This window comes from Nerophis lumbriciformis, linkage group LG11, assembly GCF_033978685.3.
Source record: "Nerophis lumbriciformis linkage group LG11, RoL_Nlum_v2.1, whole genome shotgun sequence".
Taxonomy (NCBI): Eukaryota; Metazoa; Chordata; class Actinopteri; order Syngnathiformes; family Syngnathidae; genus Nerophis; species Nerophis lumbriciformis.
This window is the reverse complement of record NC_084558.2, coordinates 45,921,874-45,935,425: the sequence shown is the minus strand read 5'-3', so window position 1 is coordinate 45,935,425 and position 13,552 is coordinate 45,921,874. Positions and strand designations below refer to the sequence as shown.

General features: G+C 40.4%; 1 protein-coding gene across 1 annotated transcript in view; it reads right to left on the bottom strand.

The window, feature by feature from the left end:
• The window catches only part of lamc3 (laminin, gamma 3), a 318,369-nt gene that overhangs the window by 91,868 nt on the left and 212,949 nt on the right, over positions 1 to 13,552 (bottom strand). The window contains exon 11 of the mRNA XM_061966493.1: positions 6,786 to 6,895. Coding sequence (XP_061822477.1) covers positions 6,786 to 6,895 — 110 coding nt within the window. The remainder of the gene's footprint in view (positions 1 to 6,785; positions 6,896 to 13,552) is intronic.

Sequence of the window (13,552 nt, the reverse complement as noted above, 5' to 3'; positions counted from 1 at the left end):
TGAGTGTCTCCCTGAGTGCTGCTTCCCCTCAGCTGTGGCTGATTGGCACCTGGCCACACCTGGTGTCAATCAGCCAGCTACTATTTAAACCTGCCTTCTCCTCCAGTCATTGCTGGATCATTGTCGTTACTACCTGTCGTGTCGTTGTTTGCTGTATGCTGTCGTTAAGCTATTCCCTGGATCCTGACTCCTGTTCCTGCTTCCTGTTTTCTGGTTCATGTTTTCATTTTCTTATTTTTGAACATTAAAAATATGTTTTCTTGTACCAAGCCTGCTGCCATCTCTGCATCTTGGGGTTCGTCACCTACAAACCCTGACAAATAGACTGCAAAGACAAGATATTTAACATTCAAACTGGTAAACTTTGTTATGTTTTGCGAATATTAGCTCATTTGGAATTTGATGCCTGCAACATGTTTAAAAAAAGCTGGCACAAGTGGCAAAAAAGACTGAGGAAGTTGAGGAATACTCATCAAACACTTGTTTGGAACATCCCACTGTCATGACTTGGTCCTGGGTATTTGCTTTTCCGGAATGCAGCGGAAAGTTGGCTCGGGCGAGACGGGAATGTAAATACATGATTTATTTAATATATCAAAATAAAGTACAAACGAAAAGCACGCACAGTGGCGGAGAACAAACTATGAAACCAAAAGACTATAGCATTAATAAACAAAACTTACTTGGCATGGACTAAAAGGAGCAGCATGAACGATGGACATGAAATCAAGTGTCAGAAATGTGCAGAGCATAATTGTGGGATGTCACCAGGCAGACAAACTGAAAACAATGAACTTAAATACTACAGACATGATCAACGAAAACAGGTGCGTGACTCAAAACGTGTAACAAGTGAAACTAATGGGTTGCTATGGTGACAAGACAAGAGTGCACAATGAGTCCAAACGTGGAATAGGTGAAACTAATGGGTAATCATGGAAACAAGACAAGGGAGTGAAAAGCCAGAAACTAAAGAGTCCAATAACTAAACAAAACATGACTAAAACAAAACATGATTACACAGACATGACACCCACAGGTGAACAGGGAAATTGGGAACAGGTGGGTGCCATGATTGGGTATAAAAAGCAGCTTCCATGAAATGCTCAGTCATTCACAAACAAGGATGGGGCGAGGGTCACCACTTTGTGAACAAATGCGTGAGCAAAACGTCCAACAGTTTAAGAACAACATTTCCCAACCAGCTATTGCAAGGAATTTAGGGATTTCACCATCTACGGTCCGTAATATCATCAGAGAATCTGGAAAAATCACCGCACGTAAGCGGCAAGGCCGTGACCTTGGATCCCTCAGGCGGTACTGCATCAAAAAGCGACATCAGTGTGTAAAGGATATCACCACATGAGCTGAGGAACACTTCAGAAAACCACTGTCAGTTGCTACAGTTGGTCGCTACATCTGTAAGCGCAAGTTAAAGCTCTACTTTGCAAAGCAAAAGCCATTTATCAACAACACCCAGAAACGCCGCCGGCTTCGCTGGGCCCGAGCTCATCCAAGATGGACTGATGCAAAGTGGAAAAGTGTTCTGTGGTCTGACGAGTCCACATTTCAAATTGTTTTTGGAAACTGTGGACATCGTGTCCTCCGGACCAAAGAGGAAAAGAACCATCCGGCGCAAAGTGTAAAAGACAGCATCTGTGATGGTATGGGGGTGTATTAGTGCCCAAAACATGGGTAACTTACACATCTGTGAAGGCACCATTAATGCTGAAAGGTACATACAGGTTTTGGAGCAACATATGTTGCCATCCAAGTAACGTTATCATGGACGCCCCTGCTTATTTCAGCAAGACAATGCCGAGCCACGTGTTACAACAGCTTGGCTTCATAGTAAAAGAGTGCGGGTACTAGACTGGCCTGCCTGTAGTCCAGACCTGTCTCCCATTGAAAATGTGTGGTGCATTATGAAGCCCAAGGACGCAACGGCGGAATGGAACCCGGAAACCCTCCACTCCACCGTCTGAACCACGTGGTTTATTTTATGTGGTGAAAGCTATAAGAAGCATCAGACTTGAAGCCAATGACTACAACCTGCTCAGGACAATAAATACATCCCAGTGGAAAGAAGAAGAAGAGGAGACAAGGGACTTCCTGCCATGAATAGTGATGAAGGCACAATGTCACTCTGTTTTCCTCATTTACTTGTTTTTCCAGTCTTGTCATTGGACGACGGAAGACGGATGGCAAACTAGCCTAGGAGGAGTTAAGAGAGGTAATACAAAGTATTTTTTCTCTTCCCAGTCTTGATTGGGATTGATTTTTAAACTTCCTCCTGTTGCTTTTTACTTAAATGCTGGGGCCCGGTAACACTGCAGGCTGAGAGTTAGTGATAGGTACTGAATTTGGTACTTTTATATAGAGATGTCCGATAATGGCTTTTTTTGTGCCGATATTCCGATATTGTCCAACTCTTAATTACCGATTCCGATATCGACCGATACCGATGTGTACAGTCGTGGAATTAACACATTATTATGCCTAATTTTGTTGTGATCCCCGCTGGATGTATTAAATAATATGACAAGGTTTTCCAAAATAAATCAACTCAAGTTATGGAAAAAAAATGCCAACATGGCACTGCCATATTTATTATTGAAGTCACAAAGTGCATTATTTTTTTAAACATGCCTCAAAACAGCAGCTTGGAATTTGGGACATGCTCTCCCTGAGAGGAAGGGTGTATATTGGAGCGTCCCGGAAGAGTTAGTGCTGCAAGGGCTTCTGGGTATTTGTTCTGTTGTGTTTATGTTGTGTTACGGTGCGGATGCTCTCCCGGAATGTGTTTGTCATTCTTGTTTGGTGTGGGTTCACAGTGTGGCGCATATTTGTAACAGTGTTAAAGTTGTTTATACGGCCACCAAGTATGCTTTTGCATTCACTTGTGTGTGTGAAAAGCCGAATATATTATGTGATTAGGCTATACATATCAGTAACAAAATCGGCCTACTATCACCTCAAAAATGTAACAAGACTTAGAGGGCTCATGTCAGCTCAAGACCGAGAAAAACTTGCACATGCCTTTATTACCAGTAGGCTCGACTATTGTAATGGTCTCCTTGCAGGTCTTCCCCAAAAAACTGTCAGGTAGCTACAGCCTGTTCAGAACGCTGCTGCTCGAGTTCTAACAAAGTAAATCCTTACATTGGCTCCCTGTACATCAGAGAATTGATTTCAAAATCCTCCTGCTCACATATAAATCCCGGTCTAGGACCGAAGTATATCACTGATATGCTCCCACTATATAAGCCCTCTGGATCACTAAGATTGTAGTGTGAAGGAGCTGAGCCGGAAGGCAAAGCTCTCAATTTACCGGTCGATCTACGTTCCCATCCTCACCTATGGTCATGAGCTTTGGGTTATGACCGAAAGGACAAGATCACGGGTACAAGCGGCCGAAATGAGTTTCCTCCGCCGGGTGGCGGGGCTCTCCCTTAGAGATAGGGTGAGAAGTTCTGTCATCCGGGGGGAGCTCAAAGTAAAGCCGCTGCTCCTCCACATCGAGAGGAGCCAGATGAGGTGGTTCGGGCATCTGGTCAGGATGCCACCCGATCGCCTCCCTCGAGAGGTGTTTAGGGCACGTCCGACCGGTAGGAGGCCACGGGGAAGACCCAGGACACGTTGGGAAGACTATGTCTCCCGGCTGGCCTGGGAACGCCTCGGGGTCCCACAGGAAGAGCTGGACGAAGTGGCTGGGGAGAGGGAAGTCTGGGCTTCCCTGCTTAGGCTGCTGCCCCCGCGACCCGACCTCGGATAAGCGGAAGAAGATGGATGGATGGATGGATGGGTCTGTGAAGCACTTTGAGTCTGCTTTGTGTATGAAAAGCGCTACACAAATAAAGTTGCCTTGCCTTGCCGAGTTTGGCCGCCCCTGATTATGTCCGTTTAGACGGATGCGACGACCGTGGCCCGTAACGAGAGGCAGATGCGAGGCAAAGTGACACTAAGGGACGGAAGGAGGGCGAACCGTGACTTCTATCAAGAGGCCAGTCAGACATTCCGTGGCTTTTAACGAAAAAGCCGTGGTTTAATAAGACGGCGAGGCCCGTCCTTCTCGCCTTTTTTTACCAGCCCGTTCAAGTGTGCGATCAGGTCCCCGTTTCACACCCTCAACATTTTGACACCCACGCCGTCAATCCTCGCCCGTGAGACCGCCGTCAAAATTCTTGGAACGAACAATTTCCACCGGACAATTTCCATCAGCAGGGGCGACCATCAATTTGGGTCACTTTGGCGGGAGAGTCTTTGAGCCTGTTAAACCTTTGATTTACACCAGTCTTTGTCATCGTCAGAGCCCGCCTTTATGGACTAAAGACAATTTTGCCACTGTCGCCGCAATGATGACAGGTGGCACCGGAGCGCCGTAAACGGCAGGGAGAACTTTAAAGAGCAAAGCAGGGCGAGATGGGAGCGAGGCTTTATGGGATTTTTTTTTTTTTTTTTTTTTGATGATGGCTTTGAGAGCAGAGTTGAAATCATTTAACGCTTTCCTCGCCTTTGTGGGCGCTGCAGTAGACAAAAGTGGTGGAATATGCATGCATGTGTGTGTGTGTGTGTGTGTGTGTGTGTGTGTGTGTGTGTGTGTGTGTGTGTGTGTGTGTGTGTGTGTGTGTGTGTGTGTGTGTGTGTGTGTGTGTGTGTGTGCATGGGCAGATCTGCCATCTTACAGCTCAGATAGTGCCCTAGTGGTTAGAGTGTCCGCCCTGAGATGGGTAGGTTGTGAGTTCAAACCCCGGCCGAGTCATACCAAAGACTATGAAAAATAGGACCCATTACCTCCCTGCTTGGCACTAAGCATCAAGGGTTGGAATTGGGGGTTAAATCACCCAAAAAATTATTCCCGGGCGCGGCCATCGCTGCTGCTCACTGCTCCCCTCACCTCCCAGGGGGTGATCGAGGGTGATGGGTCAAATGCAGAGAATAATTTCACCACACCTAGTGTGTGTGTGTGTGACAATCATTGGTACTTTAACTTTTTTTTTAATAAACGCCACATGTAAAAGTAAAAATATGGCAAGGATTTTAAGAAGTTTTTACCAGCCAGTGGGGGAAAAATTACCTCTTTTTTTTTGTTTGTTTGTTTTCTTCCGGAGTTGAACTATCTTTACTTTGAACTGTTTAAGAAATCTTTTATGTTGATTTCCCATCTGCTGCATCCCACGGTGTCAACATGCACAGTGAAGTCAAGTTCCTTTTTTTTCAGTGCAAATACAAAATGTGCAAATATTTTTCAACGTATATTCATTAGAAAAGACTGCAAAGACAAGATATTTAATGTTCCAACTAAGAAACTTATTTTTTTTTTTGTGCAAATAATCATTAACTTAGAATTTAATGGCAGCAACACATTGCAAAAAAAGTTGTCACATAGGCATTTTTACCACTGTGTTACATGGCCTTTCCTTTTAACAACACTCAGTAAACGTTTGGGAACTGAGGAGACCAAATTTTGAAGCTTCTCAGGTGGAATTCTTTCCCATTCTCGCTTGATGTACAGCTTAAGTTGTTCAACAGTCCGGGGGTCTCCGTTGTGGTATTTTAGGCTTCATAATGCAATGGGAGACAGGTCTGGACTACAGGCAGGCCAGTATAGTACCCGCACTCTTTTACTATGAAGCCACGTTGATGTAACACGTGGCTTGGCATTGTCTTGCTGAAATAAGCAGGGGCGTCCATGATAACATTGCTTGGATGGCAACATATGTCGCTCCAAAACCTGTATGTACCTTTTAGCATTAATGGTGCCTTCACAGATGTGTAAGTTACCCATGTCTTGGGCACTAATACACCCCCATGCCATCACAGATGCTGACTTTTCAACTTTGTGCCAAGAACAGTCCGGATGGTTCTTTTCCTCTTTGGTCCGGAGGACACGACATCCACAGTTTTAAAAAAAAAAAACTATTTGAAATGTGGACTCGTCAGACCACAGAACACTTTTCCACTTTGCATCAGTCCATTTTGGATGAGCTCGGGCCCAGCGGAGCCGGCGGCGTTTCTGGGTGTTGTTGATAAATGGCTTTGGCTTTGCATAGTAGAGTTTTAACTTGCACTTACAGATGTAGCGACCAACTGTAGTTACTGACAGTGGTTTTCTGAAGTGTTACTGAGCCCATGTGGTGATATCCTTTACACACTTATGTCACTTTTTGATGCAGCACCGCCAGAGGGATCGAAAGTCCGTAATATCATGCAGTGATTTCCCCAGATTCACCGAACCTTTTGATGATATTACGGACCATAGATGGTGAAATCCCTAAATTCCTTGCAATAGCTGGTTGAGAAATGTTGTTCTTAAACTGTTCGACAATTTGCTCACGCATTTGTTGACAAAGTGGTGACCCTCGCCCCCGTCCTTGTTTGTGAATGACTGAGCATTTCACGGAAGCTGCTTTTATACCCAATCATGGCACCCACCTGTTCCCAATGAGCCTGTTCACCTGTGGGATGTTCCACATAAGTGTTTGATGAGCATTCCTCAACTTTCTCAGTCTTTTTTGACACTTGTGCCAGCTTTTTTGAAATATGTCGCAGGCATCAAATTCCAAATGGGCTAATATTTGCAAAAAAAAACCAAGTTTTCCAGTTCAAATGTTAAATATCTTGTCTTTGCAGTCTATTCAATTGAATATAAATTGAAAAGAATTTGCAAATCATTGTATTTTGGTTTTATTTACCATTTTACCAAAATATTGTTGGTGGTACTTGGGGAGATTTTTGTGAGATGGTACAAATGTGGTTCCTGGGCCTACAAAAGGCTGACTTACAGTCGGGTCCTCCCGCGTTGCTGATGTGCAGAGCTGTCACGTTGAAAAGAAGACGCTGGAAATCGAAGGCGGACAACTTGGGTTTGAAGCTCGCCTCGCTTTCATCCAGCCTGATGAAACAGAAAGAAAAAAAAAACACATCAAGTTCTGACAAAAAACGACGATTAAACAGCAGATGTTTTTCCCGTTTAATCAGTCGCTCAATCCGAGTAATCTTTGCATGTAGGACGATTACGTACAGTATGAGCCTCACTACTGTCACATGGGTGTGTGTGTGTGTGTTCTTGTATTTCTACCCTTCTTGAGACATCAACAAGGAAAAGTACCTTCCATATGAGGACCGGTGAACAAGTTAGGACATAAATCATGGTCCCAATACGGAAAACCATCGCATCTAATAGAGAATGTCTCATTTGCACCCCCTGGTGGTGAAATCTATCTAAATGAGGGTGGTCCCAAAAAGGAGGGATTTTTCAAATACACTGTGTGTCGGTTTTAAAAGTGCTCCCCCTCTGGTCAACATATGAAATAACAAGTGTGTGTAAAAATGTGAAGTGCTTCCCCTCTGGCCAACATAAGTAATAACAAGTGTGGGTAAGAAATTTAAATGCACCCCCTTTGGCAAAAATGTATGAACACAATTAAATTAATATGTATATAGAGACATACTTTAATAACTTGAAGTAAACAATGAAGATTAAAAACCAATTATAAAAAATAAAATACAAAATTAAAGCAGTCTTTTTCTCACAATGTGTAATTTTATTATTTTTTCATTTATTTATTTATTTCAGGCAATGACATAAAAAAAATACAAAGTTGACAACACATAATGTAAATTAAAGGCCTACTGAAATGCGATTTTCTTATTCAAACGGGGATAGCAGGTCCATTCTATGTGTCACACTTGATCATTTCGCGATATTGCCATATTTTTGCTGACAGGATTTAGTAGAGAACATCGACGATAAAGTTCGCAACTTTTGGTCGCTGATAAAAAAGCCTAGCCTGTACCGGAAGTATCAGACGTCACAGGTTGTGGAGCTCCTCACATCCGCACATTGTTTACAATCATGGCCACCAGCAGCGAGAGCGATTCGGACCGAGAAAGCGACGATTTCCCCATTAATTTGAGCGAGGATGAAAGATTCGTGGATGAGGAAAGTGAGAGTGAAGGACTAGAGGGCAGTGGGAGCGATTCAGATAGGGAAGATGCTGTGAGAGGCGGGTGGGACCTGATATTCAGCTGGGAATGACTAAAACAGTAAATAAACACAAGACATATATATACTCTATTATCCACAACACAACCAGGCTTATATTTAATATGCCACAAATTAATCCCGCATAACAAACACCTCCCCCCTCCCGTCCATATAACCCGCCAATACAACTCAAACACCTGCACAACACACTCAATCCCACAGCCCAAAGTACCGTTCACCTCCCCAAAGTTCATACAGCACATATATTTCCCCAAAGTCCCCAAAGTTACGTACGTGACATGCACATAGCGGCACGCACGTACGGGCAAGCGATCAAATGTTTGGAAGCGTACTCACGGTACCGCGTCTGCGTATCCTACTCAAAGTCCTCCTGGTAAAAGTCTCTGTTGTCCCAGTTCTCCACAGGCCAATGGTAAAGCTTGACTGTCATCTTCCGGGAATGTAAACAATGAAACACCGGCCGTGTTTGTGTTGCTGCAGCCGGCCGCAATACACCGCTTCCCACCTACAGCTTTCTTCTTTGCTGTCTCCATTGTCCATTGAACAAATTGCAAAAGATTCACCAACACAGATGTGCAGAATACTGTGGAATTTTGCGATGAAAACAGACGACTTAATAGCTGGCCACCATGCTGTCCCAAAATGTCAGCCACAATCCGTGACGTCACGCGCTGACGTCATCAAATCGAGACATTTTCAGCAGGATATTTCGTGCAAAATTTAAAATTGCACGTTAGTAAGCTAACCCGGCCGTATTGGCATGTGTTGCAATGTTAAGATTTCATCATTGATATATAAACTATCAGACTGCGTGGTCGGTAGTAGTGGGTTTCAGTAGGCCTTTAATATAGTGCAAAAGGTATGGTATAGTACGTAATGCATGATTGTCCAATTTTGCCTGAAAGGGAGTGTGAAGAAGATAACTTCCCACTCGACTTTTTTCTTTTAAAATTGGGAACAATTTCTCATATTCTTTCTGTTTCTGTAATATTGCATTATTCTCTCGTTTAACTACTTATTTTTTAATGTAAAATGACTACTTTTTTTAATGTAACATTAATACTTTTTAATTTAAAATGGTGACATTTGTCATATAAAATTCGGACTTATCACAATATTGCCAATTTTTCTGTTGTTCTTGTAAAATAGTGTACATTTTTTGAGTAAAATAATGACTTTTGTCATAATTTTGCCAAGTAAAGTTCTGATTATTATTATAATATAATAATTTATTATTGTATGTTTAGGTTATTTAAATTAAGAGGAGAAAACTATAATTTACGGCGGATATTGATTTTTTAAATAGGTAAAGTAAGAACGAATATAAAATACAAATGTATTTCAGTTTTAGGAGTTAAATGGTGGAACACGCTCAGTGATGAGCTGAAACAATGAAGTTCTTTGTTAAGGTTTTAGAAAATAATTGAAAATTATAAAATATAGTAACAATTACTTTCATTCCATTGATTTTTTTTAACGTTGATGTTCCAGGCAATCTAATTTTCAGTGAATGTATAGGATAGGTAAATATAAGCTTTGGCTTCAGCCTATTCCTTTTTCGGCCATTCTTTTTCTTTTCTTTTGTTTTTGTGTGTAAATGTGTATGATTGTTAAATATGTCTAATCTGTACTGTCACACAAAATGGTTGATGGTTAATTATATGACCAAAATAAACTTATTTCATTCATAATATTGCCAACATTTTTAAGCTTTCTTATAAAATTGTAAGTAAGTAAGTAAATTTTATTTATAAAGCGCTTTTCACGGATAAAATCACAAAGTATAAAACAGACCCTGGCCTGAAGACCGGAGGCTACACCCTAAAGAATAGAATTGTGACTTTTGTCGAGTAAAATTACAACTCTTTTCATAAAATTGTCAAAATGTTAAGCTTTTTTTGTCATGTCTGTATTATCATGTTTTGTTTTAAGTCATGTTTTGTTTAGTTTCTGTCTTTTTCACTCCCTTGTCTGGTCACCATAGCAACCATTAGTTTTCACCTGTCACGTCACGCACCTGTTTCACGTTGACTCACACACACCTGTCACCAATCATGTCACTGTTATTTAAGCATACCTTGTTCATCACTCGTCCTGCCTGCATTGTCATTATGTCACTCCGGTTCAGGTCTCGTTTTGACAAAAGTAAGTTTCCATGTCCATGTCCTAGTTTTTGTTTAAGATTAGCTTCACTTGCGTTTTAGGCACGCTTGCCTCTTTTTTTTGTTGTTGATTGTTGTTGTATTGTTTATGTTCGCGGTAGTGCATGATTTATGTTAAATAAATCCTAGCCTACCTTCACGCTGTTGTCCGTAGCCGTCTATCTTGCGTTGGAAGAACAATCCCGCAGCAAGCTGCGACCCCCATTTGAAATTTTTTGTAAAATTGCGACTGTTATTGAGGAAAAATTACAACTTTTATCATTATGTTGCACAAATGTCGAGTTTTTCTCGTTAAAGTTTGACTTGCGTTGAGTAAAATTACGACTTTTATTGTAATACTACCAAAATTCTAAGTTTTTCTTGTGAAATTCCAACTCGCTTTTCACAACAAGCTTTTTTATATTTATATAGTATGTATATATTATTAATGTTGTGAATACACATCTTTATATATCTAAAAAGGGTGGTCCTAAAGAGGGAACGCCAGGTCTCCACGGGTTTTAAACCAAGTTTTCGGGATCTTTAGAAGACCGGAGGCTGCATCCTGAAGAGTAGAATTGTGACTTTTGTCAAGTAAAATTAAGACTCTTTTCCTAAAATTGTCAAAATGTTAAGCTTTTCTTGTAAAATTGCGACTGTTATTGAGGAAAAATTACAACTTTTATCATAATATTGTACAAATGTCGAGTTTTTCTCATAAAATTTTGACTTGCGTTGAGTAAAATTACGACTTTTATTGTAATACTACCAAAATTCTACGTTTTTCTTGTGAAATTCCAACACATTTTTCACAACAAGCTTTTTTATATTTGCATAGTATGTATATATTATTAATGTTGTGAATACAAATCTTTATATATCTAGAAAGGGTGGTCCTAAAGAGGGAACGCCAGGTCTCCACGGGTTTTAAAACAAGTTTTCGGGATCTTTAGAAGACCCTGGCCTGAAGACCGGAGGCTGCACCCTGTAGAATTGTGATTTTTGTCGAGTAAAATTACGACTCTTTTCATAAAATTGGCAAAATGTTAAGCTTTACTTGTAAAATTGCGACTGTTATTGAGGAAAAATTACAACTTTTATCATAATATTGCACAAATGTCGAGTTTTTCTTGTAAAATTTTGACTTGCGTTGAGTAAAATTACGACTTTTGATGTAATACTACCAACATTCTCAGTTTTTCTTGTTAAATTCCAATTCATTTTTCACAACAAGCTTTTTTTATATTTGCATAGTATGTATTTATTATTAATGTTGTAAATACACATCTTTATATTTCTAGAAAGGGTGGTCCTAAAGAGGGAACGCCAGGTCTCCACGGGTTTTAAAACAAGTTTTCGGGATCTTTAGAAGACCGGAGGCTGCGTCCTGAAGAGTAGAATTGTGACTTTTGTCGAGTAAAATTACGACACTTTTCATAAAATTGTCAAAATGTTAAGCTTTTCTTGTAAAATTGCGACTGTTATTGAGGAAAAATTGCAACTTTTATCATAATATTGCACAAATGTTGAGTTTTTCTCGTAAAATTCTGACTTGCGTTGAGTAAAATTACGACTTTTATTGTAATACTACCAAAATTCTATGTTTTTCTTGTGAAATTCCAACTCATTTTTCACAACAAGCTTTTTTATATTTGCATAGTATGTATATATTATTAATGTTATAAATACACATCTTTATATTTCTAGAAAGGTTGGTTCTAAAGAGGGAACGCCAGGTCTCCACGGGTTTTAAAACGAGTTTTCGGGATCTTTAGAAGACCCTGGCCTGAAGACCGGAAACTGCGCCCTGTAGAATTGTGACTTTTGTCGAGTAAAATTACGACTCTTTTCATAAAATTGTCAAAATGTTAAGCTTTTCTTGTAAAATTGCGACTGTTATTGAGGACAAATTACAACTTTTATCATAATATTGCACATGTTCAGTTTTTCTCGTAAAATGTTGACTTGCGTTGAGTAAAAATACGACTTTTATTGTAATAGTACCAAAATTCTACGTTTTTCTTGTGAAATTCCAACTCGCTTTTCACAACAAGCTTTTTTATCTTTGCATAGTATGTATATATTATTAATGTTGTAAATACACATCTTTATATATCTAGAAAGGGTGGTCCTAAAGAGGGAACGCCAGGTCTCCACAGGTTTTAAAACAAGTTTTCGGGATCTTTAGAAGACCTGAGGCTGCGTCCTGAAGAGTAGAATTGTGACTTTTGTCGAGTAAAATTACGACACTTTTCATAAAATTGTCAAAATGTTAAGCTTTTCTTGTAAAATTGCGACTGTTATTGAGGAAAAATTACAACTTTTATCATAATATTGCACAAATGTTCAGTTTTTCTTATAAAATTCTGACTTGCGTTGAGTAAAATTACGACTACGTTTTTCTTGTGAAATCGTGACCTTTTTCTTGTGAAATTCCAACTCATTTTTCACAACAAGCTTTTTTGTATTTGCATAGTATATATATATATTAATAATGTTGTAAATACACATCTTTATATATCTATAAAGGGTGGTCCAAAAGAGGTCGGCATTTTTTCGGATGTCTCAAGAACGTAAGAAATACAAGAATGTGTGTGTGTGTGTGTAGGCAGGCATGTAAAATGCAAATGTGCCAACTTGGACACATCTCCAGGGACTGATCTTTGCCACGGGCTGAAGGATGACTTGTAGAGTCAGACTGCACATCTGATATGTGCCTGCTTCACCGTGACAGCTGCTGCATCAGCAACCCTCCCAAAGACCGATCACAAGTTGGAAGTAGAAAGGCACATTCACAAGTGCTATTTTTAACATGCAGTGGGACCTTCAAGGATGGAGCTTTTTCTTTCGGAAGATGCAAGTCAAACTAAACTTCGGAGTTTCAGCAGAATGATGTCTATACAGTGGAAGTTTGATTCACAAAAGCCTCGTGGTACAAACGTTTTTACAAATCACAGACCGAAGGACAACATGCTTTGGTGCACAAACGTTTCTTCCACTAATATTGTGCCCGGCAGCACATCCATTGTAAGCGGTGTAGCAGTGCTGTCTTTAGCATCATATTTGTAACAGTGTTAAAGTTGTTTGTACGGCCACCCTCAGTGTGACCTGTATGGCTGTTGACCAAGTATGCGTGGCATTCACTTGTGTGTGTGAAAAGCCGTGGATATTATGTGATTGGGCCGGCACGCAAAGGAAGTGACTTTAAGGTTTATTGGCGCTCTGTACTTCTCCCTACGTCCGTGTACACAGCGGCGTTTTAAAAAGTCATACATTTTACTTTTAGAAACCGATACCGATAATTTCCGATATTACATTTTTTTAAAGCATTTATCGCCCGATAATATCGGCAGTCCGATATTATCGTACATCCCTACTGAAAAGCTTCAAAAATTGGTCT